Raw genomic sequence first — 19636 nt, 5'->3', positions numbered from 1 at the left:
CAACTGTAGGGCCTGTCAAAGCCCATTGAGATATACTGTATGTGATTTTGGGCTATATAAGAAATAATGTTGTTGTTGTTGTACTTGATTAAGAGGACTGGGGAGACATCCAGTAACAAGTAACATGTAACAAAGACCCGACGGTGAACAGACACAAACAGGGCAGCTTTATACACTCTTACACAGGTGAACACCATCAGGAAACATTACACAGGATGAACCCGATCCCGGACCCGGAGGAACCCCTTCTGGACTGGATCATGACAGGGTTTGAACCTGTGACTTTGTGATCTTCTGGTTCATGGGCGATAGGTGAGTGTGTTACCCACAATGTAACTACAATATTTAGTCACATTGATGTTGAAATGCCAGTTGCGAACTGGGACATGTTGTATTTTGGGCCAAATTGTTCCACACTGCACTTCTCTTGTATCTAACATATGTATGAAAGTGATGTGACTTTTTACAAGAGCAAGTTTGTACCTTGGATGCTCAAATGTGGATGACAGCCAAAAATATTATTCATGCTGATTGAATTCACCACTCAGTAGTATACATGCAGTGTTTAATATGCATTACTTGCGACTGAATACATTTATGGCATTATATTCAGTATTTAGCCATTACTTATTTGGCCAAAGCCTGCTGGTTACACACTGTTACACGTCCTACTATTCATAATAAAGCAGAGTGTGTATGGAATATGGGCCTGATTGTGCATTTGAGGCTAATTGGTCATTAGTTACGTATTGCAGCTATAAGACTCTCCACTGACATTTTCGCCTGGGGCTCAGTGTTTCTGTGGCAGAGCATTCTCTTTGTCATCTGCATGCGGCCTGTTATCAATGCTAATGACTCTCAGAGAGCGCCAGTAGGCCGCCGCCTCCACACTTCACAAGTAAACAGGCAAATTTCACAGACAAGGAGCCGGCCTGGTGCCGGACCCCGGAATATGCTCTCCATTCAGGGAATCGGACCAAGTTTGTTTATGTGATTTTAAAAAGCCATCCATCTCCATAGCTGTTCCTGGTGATGTTCATCACACGCTTGTAAAAATCCATTTCGTTCCAGCAGCGGCTCCCATCCACGAGGTGAAATGCTTTGGCAGAGCATCAGCCTGAAATGACACCTGTATCCCCCCACCCCACCGTTACCCACCGTATTCCAAGCATTTCAGAATAACACTTAGATGTACACCAGGTGGCCGTCTGCAGACGCCATTTCCCCCATAAATCAAACTGCCATCCAGTTTATCAATAACAAGTCAATTAACGGGCGTTGAGCGATGAGGGTCTCCTGGGGTCGGTGCTTGTTTGCTAGGCAGACATCTGCAACTCTGGCCCTGTCTGTCACAGCATCTTCATGTCTATCGCCATGTCTGTCACTGTCCTCGGATATAAAAAAACATACAAAACTCTGTGGGGTTTCCTTATTAGCAACATGTTTTTCCCTAAAGCATGTCAAAATGCTCTTTCTGGTAAATCTCACAGTAAACAAACCAAGGAGGCCATTTTATTCATGAGAAGGTGCATCCTCCTTTATTCTCTACTTTGGGACTATATCACGGTATTATTTTCTGAATCCTTTAGTTGTAGGGATATAACAATGCATTTAATTTTTTTTCACATAATAAGCTACATTGAAATTATTTGTACTGTGCAACATATCATGTGATTCACTTATATCTAAACTGCAAATGAAAAAGCAATTGATACTGAAAAGTAATTAAAAGTAATTAAAATAATATAAAAAAAGTACATATACTAAGTTTTGCATGTGGAGCTAGGACTTCTGTGAAAAAGGCCGTGACTTGCCTGATGTGACCCAGCAGGCACGTGTCGCGGTGAACTCAGGTCTGCTTGAGCGTCTAAGTTTACCGTGTGGGTAAAAGCCTTGATATGGGGCCAGTTTGACTTCTCTCACTGCTACATCCACCTACCTACCTACCTACCTACCTATCTATCTATCTATCTATCTATCTATCTATCTATCTATCTATCTATCTATCTATCTATCTATCTATCTATCTATCTATCTATCTATTTTAATTTATTTATTTTATTTATTTATATTCTAGTGAGTGCGATTTCGGCCGCATTCTTTTTCATGCACAAGCACACATCCTTGTAAATTATGGCAACATTTTAATCTCAGCCGTTTTTATTCCCTGCACATTCATATAAGTTTTTAGCCTATTTGTGGTGCACTGTTACATCCCTAATTAGATTTGTCTTAAGCATTCATGGGTGCATCTAAATGAGCAGTGTGGAGATCTGCTGCAAAAAAAGAGGAAGGTGTGAATAATAAATTGGCTAGTGATGAGATGGGATTAGTCCCAGGGATTAATACAAGCACTGCAATCTTGAGCAAATGTGCTGTCTATTGGAGACGTATCGGCACGTCCGCATTTCTAATTACTTCTGCACACAGTCGATGAGTCGATGAGCGGTTCCAAAGAGGGTCCGAATCAAACACCTTCCGGAATTAAATTTCCAATTCCACGCAATCGAATATTATTGTCGTGTTTGAGAACTCTTCATTATTGATCTGTGTGGCCCATCAGTGTGTGGGCTCGTTTTCTTCTACTGTGGCTCTGTGTGATGAACTGAGTTTGAACATGAGGACACGCAGCATTTCTCACATTAAAGGAAAGGAATCATGGGATGCTGTTATCACATATGTAATATTGCAGCTACGTAAAGGCCCTTTTTTTTTTTACTATTTATAAGAGGGATGCCAACGGCTTTCTAATTTCACTCCATTTCTTTGGGAAATCAGCATAATGGCAGTATAAATAGTAACGTGCCCTTGTTTACTTCTGTTTGGAGAGGGAAAGTGGAAATTGCTCCAAAAGATTTTTTTTTGTTGTCATTGTTGTTGTTTTATGCATCCTCAACAACTCCGTCTGGGCCGACGCCGCTCAGAGTCCAACGTACTGCCGCCCAGAATAGAATCCTACTCTTGTTTCGCTGTAATTGTAGGTCAGTTGCAGCCTGTCATCAAAAGCTAAATCTGCTTAAACTGATTCCTCGGGGTGAGTCATGCCCTGTGCAAGCCCTGCACCAGTTCTGCATTGAGATCCAGATCAGGCCTGCTGAGAGAAAACAGTTAGGATGTCTGCCTCTGGTTAGGGCCACCTGTCTGAGGTGAATCTGCTGGGGTGCTGAAGGAGAGGAGACAAACCCACAGCATCAACCGCTTTATTTTTTATCTGTTGCAATTCCTATTAGCTGATACAGTTTACTAATCCATTTATTAATGAATAGTGACTCAATTTTGATCATAATTATTTTTTCTGGAGGCATTTTAATGAATCATCAACCATAAACATCTACATAATAACAAGAATATTTTACTTTATGTAGTGAACATATCAGGTGTTAATCCTTTTGAATTAAAATACAGAAACAAATGGCCTCTTCCACAATATTCCATTTTTTTTTTATTTGAGTATATGTAATGTATAATTGTGTGTACTGCTGTGACAATCGATCATCAGGAATGTAAGAAGATCTCAAAAACAAAAATGGTACAAAACTGGTACAACTGTTATACTGTTGTACCAGTTGTACCAAAACTGGTAAAACTAATATACTGTTACAACAATGCTGATCAACTAACTAAACATGTTCATAGCAATTTATACTATACTAATAGTATAGTTTATACAATTTATAAATAATACCCATTGCTTATACTGTTGGAATAAAGTTTAATCAACAAACAATGCTCATAGAAATGCAGAAAGTATAAAAAAGCAACATACATTTCCATGTGTCAGTAAATGCATTACCTGTAGGCCATGTTATGCATTTCAAGTAGTCCCTGTTTTGGGAATAACTGTTTGTGTGTATGCTGTATGTTCTGAATGTTTGTCATATGTGTTATTGAGTGTGAGTAAAAAAAAAGTGTGTTTATGTTTGTGGTTAACTTTATCATTCTTTCTCATCTACTCCCTGTCACTCAGGTGTCAGGCTTTGTCTGTTGGGGACTCCTCACAAAGGGTATAAATATGGCTGTCTCCCTCCTATGGAGAGACACAAACCTTTTCAGGGACCTCAAGCCAAGATCCAAACAGGAGTGCAGAGCGACTCTCAGACACACTCGCCGGCTCCAAAGCCCCTCCTGTGCCCCCATGCAGAAAACCCCCCGGGGGAGCAGACGCCAGCTGAGCCTGTGAAAAACAAGGTAAGAGACCCAGCTGACTGACAGACAGGGCCAGCTCTGCTGTGCCTCAGCGAGAAGTTCAGCCAGACAGGCTGAGAGCTCATGAGCGATTCAGACAGCTCGAGCAACCCAGGGAGAAGAGACGACCTGTGGGCGCGTGCAAATTGAGAGCAAAATGAAAGCCAGAATGTTGTTATGTGCCCAACATGGGAGTGCCATGGTAAGCTACTGTTGTTTTATTGATTGATGCCTTGATTGATGATAGTAGCATGAAGATCGAGCTCTTTTATTGGAGTTTTTGCGACTGCTGAGTTGTGCTCTGTCAAAGTTATTTATGGGAGTAATAAAAGGTCTGTGGGATGGTAAATATACTGTATCTTTGAATGTCATGTACCCCCCCTCCCCATCGTCTGATAAAATGAATCTGTGATTTGGGATTAATCGGCACAGTTCAAAACATTTCCTAGCCCCCCCCCCCGCGTTTTGCATCCAGTGGTTTGGCTGTGCCACCTCACCCCATCAGTCAATGGTACAATAAATGATGGGCTTCATGTTGGTATTTTGAGCTTTAAATGTCAGTACTGTTCTCCCGGGGCTGTAATTCAGCCTCCAACCAGGAAAATAACTAATATAAGTGATTGACAGTCTTTAAGGAAAAAAGAAGCGTCCATTTAAGTCTACTTAGGTCTCAAAAAGACGGGGATAAAGAACAGAAAGGTGGTGGTGGCCACCTATGGAACAATGAAGTGTTCCAAAGGTGAACCCTTCCAATGAAGTGTTCTGATTGCTAAATGCAGGTCTGAGATCTAAATGCCATTTGTGAAATTATACAGCCGGGTTGAGTGCCTCTTTACTGCAGGGCTTCAGAATGGCTGGATGTGTGTGACTTCAAGTAACATGATTCCGTTTTCTTCCCTGTCCTCCCTGAAGGACTCGATACGCCATGGAGAAGGGGAATTCTCGCTCGGATGACCCCAGGCATTCCATTCCAGATGAGCTGTGCCACCCCTTTTCCAAGTTCTCCGACTGGAAGTTCAAACTCTTCCGGGTCAGGTCCATGGAGAAAGCACCTCTTCCCAGTGAAAAGGAGCCCCTGTCAGCCACAAGCTCAGGGGATTCGGCCATGGAAGGTGCCGGCCTTCCTGGCAGCGTGATGAAACTTTGCCTGGGAGGTAAGAGCAAGGAGAACATCGAGGGGCCCAGCAGGCACATAGACCTGAAGCTGCAGGAGATTGATACGCACATGAACCACATCAAGTAAGCACTAAGCTGTTTAATGCCATTTTATGTGCCGGTGATCTACCAGATGTTTCAGAATGCCAACCAATCTGCTCTTGCCTGTAGGTCTTTGTGTCGGCTCTGTGGCATGTTACTCAGAAAAGCCAAAGGGCCGGAACATGAGGTCCAGGGCCTCCTGGATGAAGCCAGCAGGTTTTCCCTGCGTCGGATGGGCTGCAAAGCGTTGAACTGGCCCGAAGTGATCCTGAAGGTCTTCAAGGTAGACGTGGCAGGAGACATGGAGACGATCCACCCCCCCTCATTCTGCCACCGCTGCTGGACGGCAGCCATCAGAGGCGGAGGCTTCTGCTCCTTCACACGCACCCAAGTCCCGGAGTGGATGCCTCACAGCACCCACTGCCCGCTCTGCTTCCCCAAAAAGGTGTCTTTGCAGCGAAAGGGAAGGAAACGCCGAAAAGCCCTCAGAGGAGCTCCCTCACTTGCAAAGAGAAGCAAGTTGGAGTCTCATAGCTCCAGTGCCGTGGGCGGAGGAGGCAGGGGTTCCCTGGGTAGAACTAGGGTGAAGAAAGGCCTCTGGGTGAAGAACTTCACTTTCTGTCATAAAGAGCATTTGAGTGTCCAGCTTCTCCCCGACGATCTTCCTCTGGACTTTGTCAGCGCTGTCACCTGCCAGGTCTGTGGCCACCTGCTCGCCAATCCGGTCCAGGCTCCGTGCGGCCATCTCTTCTGCCGGAGCTGCATCCTGAAGTACGGCCGGGCCGTGGGCGGCCACTGCCCCGCATGCTCCCTCCCGTGCGCCCCAGCCGATCTAACCAGCCCCGCCAAGGCCTTCCTGGGCGTCCTGCACTCCCTCCAGCTGCTCTGCCCGAAAGACGGCTGCGGAGAGCGCGTGAGGCTCGACTCCTTCAGGCCCCACTGCCTCGGCCACCACCTCGAGAAGCGACAGGAGGACGAGCAGCGGAGCACAGCGACAGAGCCGAGCCTCGACAGCTACCTGCCTGTCAACAAGGGGGGGCGGCCGCGCCAGCACCTGCTGTCATTGACCAGACGCGCACAGAAGCACCGCTTGAAGGAGCTGAAGAACCAGGTGAAGACGTTCGCCGACAAGGAGGAAGGGGGGGACATCAAGTCGGTGTGCCTGACGCTGTTCCTGCTGGCACTGCGGGCCAGCAACGAACACAAACAGGCAGATGAGCTGGAGGCCATGATGCAAGGTACTTCTGATGTCATCACAGATACCGTGCATGCTCACTCCCAAACTCCCTAACACAAGAAACTACTTAAAACGTTGACTCCTCTAGAGCAAACCGGGACAATCTGTAAGGAGTTCATTCAAAAATGAATACATTTATGAATATTTGTTGCTGGGAACATAGACGTTAGAGTAGCAGTTGTGACATTTGCTGCAGCAGGACTCATTAATTACATCAACGAAAAAAAGTTTTGTTTTGGCACTGAGTAATTACACTAGGTCTAAAAACGTTCATGCATAATTCACCCACAAACATTACGCCTTTATGAAATAATGCGTTAGATTTCGCGACACGTGCTGCTTCAAAAAAAAATGATATCAGACTGTTCTTTCTCCCCCACCCCAGGCCTGGGATGTACCGTAAACTTTAGACGAGGTTGTCCCGCTCTCTCTCATTGTGTGTCACTCTGATACACAGCAGCAGCAGCAGCAGCAGCAGCGCTTCTCCAGAGCCCGTTAGGCAGAAAACAACAGCAATGGCTCTTGTAGCTGTAAATGACACAGGCGGCGTGTGGTACTCTGGGGAAATGAGGCCAGCTGGTGTCTGTTTTCATCACTGGCCAATAGATCAGTTTTGTCAGCTTTCACCATTTCACCCCTGTTTTCCTGATGTAACATTAATAGTTGGTATAATGTAGCTCTTTTAATTAGGGCATTCTTTTTCTGTGATTTATCAATATAATTTTAGACACTGACAGAGGTGGCTAGGAAATTTTTAAGGCTGCATCAATGTACATAGCTCAATGTATGTGCAGAATTATGCACATTCAGGCTGTGGTGTTGCCAGATTGGGCTGTTTGTAAATATTTCTGGTAACTTGCCTGTAGAGAAAAGTTATTCAGTAGCAGAGTTTGTGCGGTTTTCATGTGTGTTTTGGTGCACCTTTGGGTTGAATGTATAATGTCAAAGGCAACAGTACATTGCAAAGAAACTGTAAATATAGGTAGCTATGAAAATATCTAAAATCTCCTAATATATTGCACAATGCAAGTAAGGGTATAAATCATTTTAGGATTTGACTGAAACAAACATGTCTTCTCTTTTTACTTGCACAGGCAGAGGTTATGGATTGCACCCTGCAGTGTGTTTGGCCATCAGGGTCAACACCTTCCTGAGTTGCAGTCAATACCACAAGATGTATCGCACTGTGAAGGCCACCAGTGGGCGCCAGATCTTCCAGCCACTTCACACCCTGCGTAGTGCAGAGAAAGAGCTTCTTCCAGGCTACCATCAGTTTGAGTGGCAGCCTGCTCTGAAGAATGTGTCGAGTGCATGCGATGTAGGCATCATCAATGGACTCTCGGGCTGGACCAGCTCAGTAGATGACATTCCTGCTGACACGATTTCACGGCGCTTCCGCTATGATGTGGCCTTGGTCTCAGCGCTGAAAGACTTGGAAGAGGACATCATGGAGGGCTTGAGAGAGCGAAACCTGGATGACAGCACCTGCACCTCAGGCTTCAGTGTTGTCATCAAAGAGTCTTGTGATGGCATGGGAGACGTTAGCGAGAAACATGGAGGTGGTCCAGCAGTTCCAGAAAAGGCGGTGCGCTTCTCTTTCACGGTGATGTCCATATCTGTTCAGGCTGAGGGTGAAGACGAGACAGTTACTATCTTCCAGGAACCAAAGCCCAACTCTGAACTCTCCTGCAAGCCAATGTGCCTGATGTTCGTTGATGAATCTGACCATGAGACCCTTACCGCCATCCTAGGTCCCGTGGTGGCAGAGCGAAATGCCATGAAGGAGAGCAGACTCATCCTATCAGTCGGCAACCTTCCACGTTCCTTCCGCTTTCACTTCCGGAGCACGGGATACGACGAGAAGATGGTACGAGAGCTAGAAGGTCTGGAGGCATCTGGCTCCACTTACATATGCACCCTCTGCGACTCCACCCGTGCGGAGGCCTCTGAGAACATGGTGCTTCACTCAATCACCCGAAGTCATGAAGAAAATCTGGAACGATATGAAATCTGGCGGACGAATCCATTCTCAGAGTCTGCAGACGAATTACGCGAACGGGTCAAGGGCGTCTCAGCCAAACCCTTTATGGAGACCCAACCCACTTTGGACGCCCTGCACTGCGACATCGGGAACGCCACAGAGTTCTACAAGATCTTTCAGGATGAGATTGGAGAGGTCTACCAAAAGGCGAATCCGAGCCGAGAAGAACGTCGTCGCTGGCGAGCTGCCCTGGACAAGCAGCTGAGGAAGACTATGAAGCTGAAGCCGGTGGCGCGGATGAACGGTAACTACGCTCGCCGGCTGATGACCACCGAGGCGGTGGAAGTAGTTTGCGAGCTTGTGCCTTCAGAGGAGCGCCGTGAAGCCTTGCGTGAGCTCATGGGTCTGTACCTACAAATGAAACCAGTGTGGCGCTCAACCTGCCCCGCCACTGACTGCCCAGACCAGCTCCTCCGCTACAGCTTCAACTCCCAGCGCTTTGCTGAGATCCTGTCCTCCACCTTCAAGTACCGGTATGATGGCAAGATCACAAACTACCTGCACAAGACCCTGGCCCACGTACCTGAGATAGTTGAGAGAGACGGCTCTATCGGAGCCTGGGCCAGCGAAGGGAACGAATCCGGGAACAAGCTGTTTCGCCGCTTCCGCAAGATGAACGCCAGGCAGTCCAAGACATTTGAGCTGGAGGATGTGCTCAAGCATCACTGGCTCTACACTTCCAAGTACCTACAGAAGTTCATGGAAGCCCACAAGAACTCTCCGAAAGCCCTGCAGGCAACCATCAACCCTGAAGAGATGACAGTAGACGACAGTGAAATGTCACCGGACATAGAATTTTAAAATCTCAGAAATAGAAGTAAACCTCAGTGTGGGTTCAGTTAAAGGGTATAAAACAAAAACACATATATATATTAATATGAAACATTTTTATTATACATTAGAGGCATTATATGTTCAACCTCACTATTTTCCTTCATCACCTCATCGGTCTCAAACATTTTTTTCTTACTTAAGATTTTAGAGTACCTCAGTTTTTAATATTGCCACTGAATTGCACACATATTTCAATAACACCTTTAGGATCAGGATGAAAATCGTTCCCTATTTTTTCACCTTTTGTGTTAATAAATTTGAGACGTTTTTTCTTTCTTTCCCAAAGATCTGATCTGGAGGGGAAATGCTATTCTTTCCTTTTCTTTTTTTTTTTTTTTTTTTTAAATCTGGGACTTTTTTTTTTGTCCCTTTTATCTTTGGCTCACTGTGACATATGAGGGAGTTTATTGTATTGCAAGGTTATGACACGTTCATGAATTTATAGAGAAAGATTATTTATGGAAACAGATGAAAGCGTTGTAAGTCACTGAAGGGAAATTGTGTTACAGGAGCCCACATTTATGATCGCAGTATTAATTTGTCACAAGGGCAAAGATAAAATGGAATTAGGGAAACTCAAATTGTCTTACTTTCCGGAGTGCCGGGGAGAAGGATTGCTTGGGTGCTATATATATTTGGTTCCTGCGGTGCTGCATGGAATGACTTTGAACTACCCCTATACATCTCCACATTTTGCACAACTGAGTATGAACTGCTTCAATTTTTACCTCCACTTCAAAATAAAAGGATGTACCGACCTTCCACTAAATCACGGGGAAATACGGTACCACACTATGCTGCCCAGAGCCTGCCTGGAGAAGCACTTGCTGTGTGCCACTCTTGCAATCTCGCATGGAGCACTGGCACTCGATACTTCGTGCTCGACGCATTCTCTTCCAGAAAAATGTTTTTCGTCTGAGGAGCGTTACCTCATTTCCTTAATGTTTTGCCGTGCAAGCGCGTGAGAGACGCCTGCTAAGTGGATTGATAAGCCATATTGCTTTTTTTTGGAGGCATTGTGTAATGTTGCATGTGCCCGTGTTTGTTCCATGTTTAATCTTGGCTTAGCCATTAAAAAGGTAAAAAGTCATCATTGTTTTTCCCTGATCTGCATCTATTGTGTTACTGTACACTTCTTTATGTTGTTTTCAAATGTAATTTGCGGCAAAAATGAAAGATGATCGATATAGCTGGTTGCAGATGCTCTATCAATCTTGTAAAGAAAGAATGATGATCCACAGCAGGCTTTTTCATTCTAATTTCTACCACATTATGAAACATTCTCACTGCCATTTATTTTGTAATTTCATTTGCTTTTGTTGTTTTTTTAAGTCTTGCACTTTGCGAGCTCATTTATTGAAGTGAAACAATGACAATATTGAGCTTTTCCCCGTCATTGTACATTCATTGTCCTCTTGATTTTTGAGTGGATTTGTCTGTATTAAAGTGTACTGTCTGAATAAAACAATATGAATAATACACACTATTTTCTTATTCATTCTTCTATACATAGAGTACAGGCCAAAAGTTTGGAAACGCCTTGTCATTCAATGTGTTTTCTTTATTTCCATGACCATTTACGTTGGTAGATTCTCACTGAAGGCATCAAAACTATGAATGAACACATGTGGAGTTATGTACTTAACAAAAAGTGGAGACCTGGCCTCCACAGTCACCGGACCTGAACCCAGGCGAGATGGTTTGGGGTGAGCTGGACCGCAGAGTGAAGGCAAAGGGGCCAACAAGTGCTAAACACCTCTGGGAACTCCCTCAAGACTGTTCGAAAACCATTTCAGGTGACGACCTCTTGAAGCTCATCGAGAGAATGCCAAGAGTGTGCAAAGCAGTAATCAGAGCAAAGGGTGGATATTTTGAAGAAACTAGAATGTAAAATATTTTTTCAGTTATTTCACCCTTTTTGTTAAGTACATAACTCTACATGTGTTCATTCATAGTTTTGATGCCTTCAGTGAGAATCTACCAACGTAAATGGTCATGGAAATAAAGAAAACACATTGAATGAGAAGGTGTGTCTAAACTTTTGGCCTTTTGAAATTTTGAAAATTTTTATTCATTCATTTTAATGACATTACAGTTGCAATTCATAAAAAAATGCAGCATTACAAAAGAAAAATCACACATCTTACATTTTACATGGTCAATAAACATTATTAAGGAAGAAATGAGATAAACTCTAATGCTGTGCTCAGTGGACATCAGTCAAAAAGCCTCCTCAAGAGGCTCTTCTTGGCTGGGGTCAAATGCAGATTGACAGGTGCTCTGCGATGAAGTGCCTTCATGGGAATGCGCTTCAAGGGCATCACCTGCCGGGGAGGGGTTCTCTCTTGTCGGGGGAGACCACCGTGCTCCAGGCAGAAGTACTTGGCACTGTTCTGGGAGAAGCACTGGAGAACGCTCTCAGACATCTCCATACACTGGGCATGAACCCAGTGACCGCCCTCGCCCTTGGAGCAGAAGATCATGGCAGGGCGGCTGAGCTCGGTGGAATAGAAGGGCTCCCAGGTGTTGGCGTCCACCTGGCAGCTGAGGCAGCATTTTATCCAGTAGCCTGTCTGAGACTCATCCTCCTCATCCTCCTCGTTGTAAGTGCCTCCCTCCCCATCGCTGCTGCCCTCCAGCTCGTGCGGATCACGGCCAAAGTAGAGCTCCTCTGAGTCCTCCAGAGGGGTAGAGTCTTCAAAATCGGGCGATTCCTGGCTACAGCCCTGAATCCCATCCTCACCAACTTCTTCCTGCTCAAAGCTCACGTGGTAGAAATAGTGGGCATCAGGTGGGGCAGGATTTCCTTCTGATGGAATCGCGATTAATGCGGTACCTTTCCCAAGGGTTCCACCAAACCAGGTGCGGCTGTGGCTGATCTCAGTCGTCCACTCCGGCGCCTCCCTCAGTTGAATGTGGATCCCATTGTTGTCCAGGACCACAGAGCTGCACTCCATACGTTTCCTTTGATCAAACTCATATCCCCCGAGGACAATGTACTCATGACCAGAACCGATGCGTATGGCAATGGCACTGGTGATGGAGAGGCCATGGTCCAGAACATCACAGGAGATTTTAGGGCTTCCCAGGAATAACTCAACGCGCAGGCGGTAAAGACGAGGGTGACGGGAGTCTGACGATAAGGTGTGGCCACCCAGGAAGTAGACTGAATCTTCTCTCGCCAAGGCCAGGTGGAACGACTGGCCATCACCCAACTCAGGAACAGTGTGAGCTGAAGAGCACCCGTACTCCAGGTCAATGAGAAAGACCTGAGGTGGGCAGTCCACCATGCTGTTCCAGTTCTCTGTAGTCCTTTGTCCTGGAGGCATGTATCTCCTGCCACCAAAAAGGACACAGGCCCTCTTGCCTCGACTATGAACCACAGTGATGGTATGGCCATAACGAGGTCCTGGAAGCTCCCCCACCAACTCCTTCTCTTGGCACCGCAGTGTCACCTTGCGATTGCAGCCACGGCTGTCCACGCTCAGCATATAAAGGCTCGCAGACAGCTCATTGTTGGGTGTCCTTCCACCATGGACCAGAGCCATCTCAGGACTTCCATCTCGGGCCTCCAAGTGCGCAACTGCAGGGCAGCGTAGCGGCGGGATGTAGCAGGAGTTGTTGGAGAAGGAGATAGCGCGGAGTCGGAGTTCCCCATTTTTCAGCCGCACACCAAAGACCCCAGTGGGGCAAGAGCGCTTAGGCCAGCCTTTCTGGCCAAGTAGAAAAACTTCTCCCTCCAGCTGCAGCAAGGAGCTGCCAGGCTGCACCACACCTGCACAGTTCACCGCAGTCACTGGCTGCAGGGACATGTTGCTGCAGAGAACTGTGGAGAGACACAGAACAGAACGGAGGTGATGAGAATCATTTTATACAGTAAATGCATATACATTATTATATATGGTAGATAAAGAATGATGACAATGAAGCATTCCCTAGTGTAATGCTGCTTAGCCTTTTGATCTAGTCTAATATTAAGTACAGCTATTATTATAATATTATAAGTTACTTATTATTATTTCTACTTTTATTATACGTAGGCCAAACTATCCACATTTTTGAGGGAACATTTGTAGTATTTTATAGATGTAAGCAAACTTTGCTTCAGTCTTCGCCTTCACCTGCCTATTGAGCAGTAATGAATAACAATATTTTAAACGATCTGACGACAATGAATTTGTTTGTTTTTATTATTGAAAATTTGTACGTATAAACCTGTATTCCCTGTATTGATCGTTTTCTAAATGTGATTTATATTAGTGTAAATGCAATAAAAAACCACACGACACAACGCAGTCTGGTTTTCTCCGGAAAGTTCCGACCGATGCACTTTCACGCGCACGCCGCTTGTAGTCTTTACTTCCCACTTCCCCGTGCATATAGTGCGTCTGACGCCTCATTTCCCACAACTCCTTTCGGGACGTGTTGCCTGACGTCCGCGGTGCGTTCAAGTGGTAGGAAACTTTTTAAACAGTGACCGATATAGTTCTGCCTTGAACGGTTCACTCTTCTGCATGTAATATGACGAAGCTCTACGGTATCACTCCATGAAAATGTTCGGTTGTGAAGGAATAATGTCATTTTGAGAAATTCGTTTTACTACATATAAACAGTTAGCATCCTGCTCCAAATACCGAGCATCGCATGGTGCGTTCATGGTAGGTACATTCGTAAAGTTACCATTTTCACTCATCATCCACATAGAAACGCGCTTTAAGCCCCCATGTCAGTGCGGTTTTAATTATTCTTCCGCACGGCGAGATAACAGGTGGCCGAAGTTACCGGCGCCAGCCTCCCCTTCACCCGCCCGTACCTGTTACTCGGGTCCCGAGCGACGCGAACCGCGTTCAGATTCTGGGCGAGTCGTGAGCAAGCCGAGTCCGAGTCGGCGGTCCGAGTCGGCGGTGTGTGTGAAGCTCGGCTGGATCCGAGTGCAGCTTAACGGTCTGTGACCGCTCGCAGGTGTCTGTGCCTCAATAACAACTGTCTTTATGGTGTGTGACATTTGTGACTAATAATTGCAACATACATTTGCATGCAATATACAAAATGTACTTGTTTAGTAAAGGATGTTGTTAATACAGGGAATTAATGGAAATCCTCTTGAGTACACTTATATTTAAGGCATTTATCAGACACTCAGGGATAAGCATCTTGCTCAGTGACACAATGGTAGTAAGTGGGGTTTGAACCTGGGTCTTCGGGTTCATAGGCCCACTAGGCTACTACCACCCATAATTAGTCCATAATTTAAAAAAGTGTACTGATGAAAATGTTTTCTAAAATGTTTACTGTACTGTATTGCTGATTTATGGCATTTGCTGTTTTATTCTACATGTTACTGAGGATACTGTGTATATAGCGTATATATACTCTGTGCGTATATATATATGTGTGTGTATAGACAGTAAAAAAGGACAGGATCATACACTGAAAGATAAAAATACTGGCTCAACTTAAAAAAAATTATCTGTCACACCTAATATTTTTTGCATTGCTGTAATGTGAATAAAGCAAACAAACCTGTTGTCAGTAGCATTATAGCAAAGTAAAGTAAAAAACTATAAAATCTTTATATATATATATATATACACACACACACACACACACACACACACACACATATATATATATATATATATATATATATATATATATACTCATAAGCATAAATTAGGCAGCTTAGCTTAAAAGAGCAAACTAATAAATGTTTTAACTTCTTTATTGAGAAAAGAAACACATTAAACAAGCTACGATTGACTTTTTTTCAGTGTATTTGACTTCATCTTAGGGAAGTGCAAGTTTTATTTATGTGCTCAGTAATGGTGTTGTTCTTCATGGACTTCTGCCTGCTTACAGCCTGACTATCTGAATGAAGATTTTCATGCTGTCATCCAGAGACATTTAGTCCGTTGGGTAGATGATGCTTGAAAGGCCTAATTGAGAACCTTTTTCAACATTGATGGACTTGATTGGGTGCAGGGTAAAGTAAAGTAAAGTGAAGTGTGACAGATTATTTAAACCTGTTTTCAGTAGCATTATAGTAAAGTAAAGCAAAAAACTATAAAATCGTGACTTTTTTCAGTGTATTTGTGGAGGGTGGAGGGCAAAATAAAAACCTAACTTCAAAAAACTCCCAAAATACCCCATATGTCAGGCATTGATTATTGATTTACATAAAGCTTCTTTATTGAGAAAAAACACATTAAACAAGCAACAGCTACGGTTGACTTTTTTCAGTGTATTTGTGGAGGGTGGAGGGTGAAATAAAAACCTAACTGCAAAAACCTTCCAAAATACCCCATATGTCAGGCATTGATTATTGATTTACATAAAGCATTTATTGCAGAATTTCACAAAACTATGACATTATGTGTACAGAGAAAAGAGACTTGGTTATCCCATTGTCCTCTGAGCAGCAATACAACATTGTTCTCCATCCATGGACCTTTTCTTGTAGGAGATCGTTCATTAGTTCACAGCTTTGGCAGATAGAAGCTTTTCAGCCTACCAAACCTCACACCCTGCACCTTTTCCAGATGGCTTTTGTGACCAAGGCAATCCATAAAACATCTGTCATACGTTCTTACAGCAGCGTTGAGAGGGGAAGGGACATGCGCTGGCCGTGGGCAACTTGTACACCCACCCGCTCATGCTGTGCAACACCCGAGGCCAAACCTGTAGAGCGGCGCTGTCACCGACATTTAATGAACGATCCTGCTCATTTCCTGCATGCGCCTAGATTCCATTAACCATTTCACGGCTCTCTTCAGACAGAGGCCGGGCAGAAAGGAGGGCAAGGAATACACACGCATGGGAAGAGGCCGAGAAAGTGGGTAGCAGCTGTCTAGAGCTCATTAGCATAATGTTATTGTGTTAGAGGAGTGTGTGTGTGTGTGTGTTTGTGTGTGTGTGCGCGAAGTAAAGGCTGCAACCACAAGTGCCTGGTAGAACGTTAGTGCCGAACAACACAACCAGCAGTGCACCTGCGTGCTGGAGCGGAGGGAGGGAGGGAGGGAGGGAGTCAGTCGAATAAAGCAGCAAGTGGAGGAGTGGAGTGAAGTAACATTCTCCCCAGTGCCCCCCCCCCCCAAAAAAAAATTGAAAGTGTGGAATTTCTTCTAATGCCCGAACCCACCGCGGGGATGTGTCTTCATGCATCCCATATACAGTACAGGCCAAAAGTTTGGACGCACCTTCTCATTCAATGTGTTTTCTTTATTTTCATGACCATTTACATTGGTAGATTCTCACTGAAGGCATCAAAACTATGAATAAACACATGTGGATTTATGTACTTAACAAAAAATGGAGACCTGGCCTCCACAGTCACCGGACCTGAACCCAATCGAGATGGTTTGGGGTGAGCTGGACCACAGAGTGAAGGCAAAGGGGCCAACAAGTGCTAAACACCTCTGGGAACTCCTTCAAGACTGTTGGAAAAGCATTTCAAGTGACGACCTCGAGAGAATGCCAAGAGTGTGCAAAGCAGTAATCAGAGCAAAGAAACTAGGATATTAAACATGTTTTCAGTTATTTTACCTTTTGTTGTTAAGTACATAACTCCACATGTGTTCATTCATAGTTTCATTGAATGAGAAGGTGCGTCCAAACTTTTGGCCTGTACTGTACACTTGTATCTGGTGAGACATGCATTGCGGCACTGTGGAGAAGCAAAAAAAAAGAAAAACGACGGCATGTTCCACACAATACAATTGCGTGCGAGTGGGTGGAGCGGCGGGGCCCCATGGGATTCGTGCGGCATAATTGATGGAGCGGCGTAATTAGCGTCTGCTCCGGCACCTGCTCCTGTCTCCTGTAATGCCTCGCCACCTGACGGGGTCTCGCCCGCAGCAGGCCTCTGACGAATGGCGGCGCGGCCGTTCGCAGGCCCCGGCTGCCGTAACGCGTCCTTTTGTTTATTGCCGTTTAATGTCAGTGCCTGGAAGGGAAGCTCAGCGATTGTTTTCCACCCTAATCAGTCCCTCCAGGACTTCACAGCCTCATTTTTGGGGGCCGTTGGGGTCTAAAATGCCTGATTAGGCAGTAACTTTTCTAAAAAAAAAAAAAAAAACAGCAGTTTTTGGGACTATAATTGTGTGCGAAAGTGAAAATAATATTTATTTTTACGCCTTTTTATGATAATACGCTGAAAGTGAAAGTCAGCTCGTTCCAGGGAGATTGAAGCAGCACTTTTCTCTAGTAAACGCAAGTCATCCATGTCACCGGGCGTGGCAGCCTGACCTCCTCTACGTTTCCAAAGTGGACACGCATGCGGTGCTGTTTAATTCTATTTCTATACTGCCACCTGGTCAGCCATGCCCAGTCGGCGAGAGCATAGATCCAAACGTAAATGTTTAAAGGACTTTTTTGTTATGTTACAGGCTGTACAAACTCCCTTCCTCTCATCTGTGTACGCGCCTGTGAATGGATTTTTACATTTACATTTACAGCATTTTTATCAGACGCCCTTATCCAGAGCGACTTACAATCAGTAGTTACAGGGACAGTCCCCCGCTGGAGCAACTTAGGGTTAAGTGTCCTTGCTCAGGGACGCAATGGTAGTAAGTGGGATTTGAAACTGAGGTGAGTGTGTTACTCACTAGGCTACTAACTAGGGTGGTAGTAGCCTAGTGGGTAACACACTCGCCTATGAAGCAGAAGACCCAGGTTCAAATCCCACTTACTACCATTGTGTCCCTGAGCAAGACACTTAACCCTGAGTTGCTCCAGGGGGGGACTGTCCCTGTAACTACTGATTGTAAGTCGTTCTGGATAAGGGCGTCTGATAAATGCGGTTAATCTACTAACACCACAAATTCTGATTTGAAAGTCAAGGTTTTGTGGAAAGGTTGTGGTGATTGGACAACCGGAGGGGTCGGTGGAATTCGTGATCATTGTTACGCCGGCGGGATTAACACAGGTCTAATTATCAACACTCATCGTCCACGGCCTAATCAGCCTCGGCCCCGCACTCACTCCTCTCTTTTCAGCTCTCATGCGTTCGCTGTCGGTCAACCGTAAAACATTTGGGCAGGAGCGACGCCGGTGGCGGAGAGAGGCACGGAGCTCCATGAGAAGGCAGTGAGTGTCGCCCCGGATCTGGCGTGCCGCTCCTCTGAGCAGACCTACGAGCAGTTCCTGGCTTGGTTCACACGCCTGACCCCAGGTCAGTTCAGCAGAGTCGGCATCATCTGTGTAAACAAGCATCTGCATGGCTTAGCCCCCGGTTCCCTCCTCCCCGCTGTTTTCCTTGCAGGGCCTGTGATGGGCAGACATCTGCCGGCCACCTCAGGACTCTGCGGTCGCCCCCGCCCCGACGTTCCGTCTCTCGGCGACTGAGGGCGGAGGAGAGGAAGCGGCGCAGCAGCGAGGACGGCAGGGTCGACTCGGCCTGCCTGCTGATCAGGTGGAGGTCGCTGGCTTATGGATTTCCGTCTCGCATCCCAGCATGCCGAGCTGACAGGGGCTCGGGCGGGCATCGCTCCTCTCCTTCAATCAAAGTCAAAGAAATGCAGTGCATTAGCACTTCTGCTCCGTCGCCCTCACCACCTCCTTCTGGCCCTTAACGCGCTGCTTCTTCACCGCCATGCCAGAGCTCTCGGCGCTGTTAAAATTCCAGAAACATCATCTTCATTTAGGAAATGCTGAGAACTTGGCTCCCATGCTTGCTCGTTAAATACTTTATTTATAATATTATTATTACTGTATGTGTATATTTTAATGATTGCTGAGTACGTTTGGGCGGTGGACCACTTTGCTACGCAGCAGTGACACCATCTTACTAAATGCAACATCATGCAATGTTGAGAATGGTCTCTCACCCAAATATTAATGTCATTAGTGGTCATTTGATCAGAAAAGATCTGTGTTATAGGCTATTTCTGCAGTCCTATAAAGTGGGTGTTTAGGTTTGGTGCTGGACAAATAGCTGTTCTGTATAAATGCAGCAAATTAAATGTGCAGATTAATTATGCTTAATTAAGATCTTATTTAAACTAAGCTCTCTGTGGCAATTTAATACTTAAATTAAAATTAAACATATATATATCGGATCTGTTTTCCCTCCTTGTAAATCTCACATTTGATGATGGACCACAGGTTCTCAATGGGGTTCAGATCAGGTGAACAAGGAGGCCATG

At 45.3% G+C, this 19636-nt stretch overlaps 2 protein-coding genes and 1 long non-coding RNA gene across 3 annotated transcripts; 2 read left to right on the top strand and 1 right to left on the bottom strand.

Annotated features, from left to right (window-relative positions):
• The first annotated feature begins 4249 nt into the window (after positions 1–4249).
• LOC114766558 (V(D)J recombination-activating protein 1-like) lies at positions 4250–9575 on the top strand. The gene is made up of 4 exons (XM_028957399.1): positions 4250–4387; positions 5098–5424; positions 5512–6620; positions 7714–9575. Exons 1-4 carry the CDS (start codon positions 4374–4376, stop codon positions 9459–9461), a joined length of 3198 nt encoding a protein of 1065 aa, XP_028813232.1. The 5' UTR covers positions 4250–4373; the 3' UTR covers positions 9462–9575.
• Positions 9576–11710: 2135 nt separating this feature from the next.
• On the bottom strand, positions 11711–14379 carry rag2 (recombination activating gene 2). The gene is made up of 2 exons (XM_028957876.1): positions 14308–14379; positions 11711–13320 (listed from the first exon to the last, which is right to left on the bottom strand). Exon 2 carries the CDS (start codon positions 13304–13306, stop codon positions 11711–11713), a length of 1596 nt encoding a protein of 531 aa, XP_028813709.1. The 5' UTR covers positions 13307–13320; positions 14308–14379.
• Positions 13914–19071, top strand: LOC114766730 (uncharacterized). The gene is made up of 3 exons (XR_003742854.1): positions 13914–13948; positions 18488–18663; positions 18754–19071. It is a non-coding gene; the product is annotated as an uncharacterized LOC114766730 (long non-coding RNA).
• Positions 19072–19636: the final 565 nt, after the last annotated feature.

This window comes from Denticeps clupeoides, chromosome 17, assembly GCF_900700375.1.
Source record: "Denticeps clupeoides chromosome 17, fDenClu1.1, whole genome shotgun sequence".
Lineage (NCBI taxonomy): Eukaryota > Metazoa > Chordata > Actinopteri > Clupeiformes > Denticipitidae > Denticeps > Denticeps clupeoides.
Note: the sequence above shows the minus strand (reverse complement) of the source record. Positions and strands in the feature narration are given on the sequence as shown.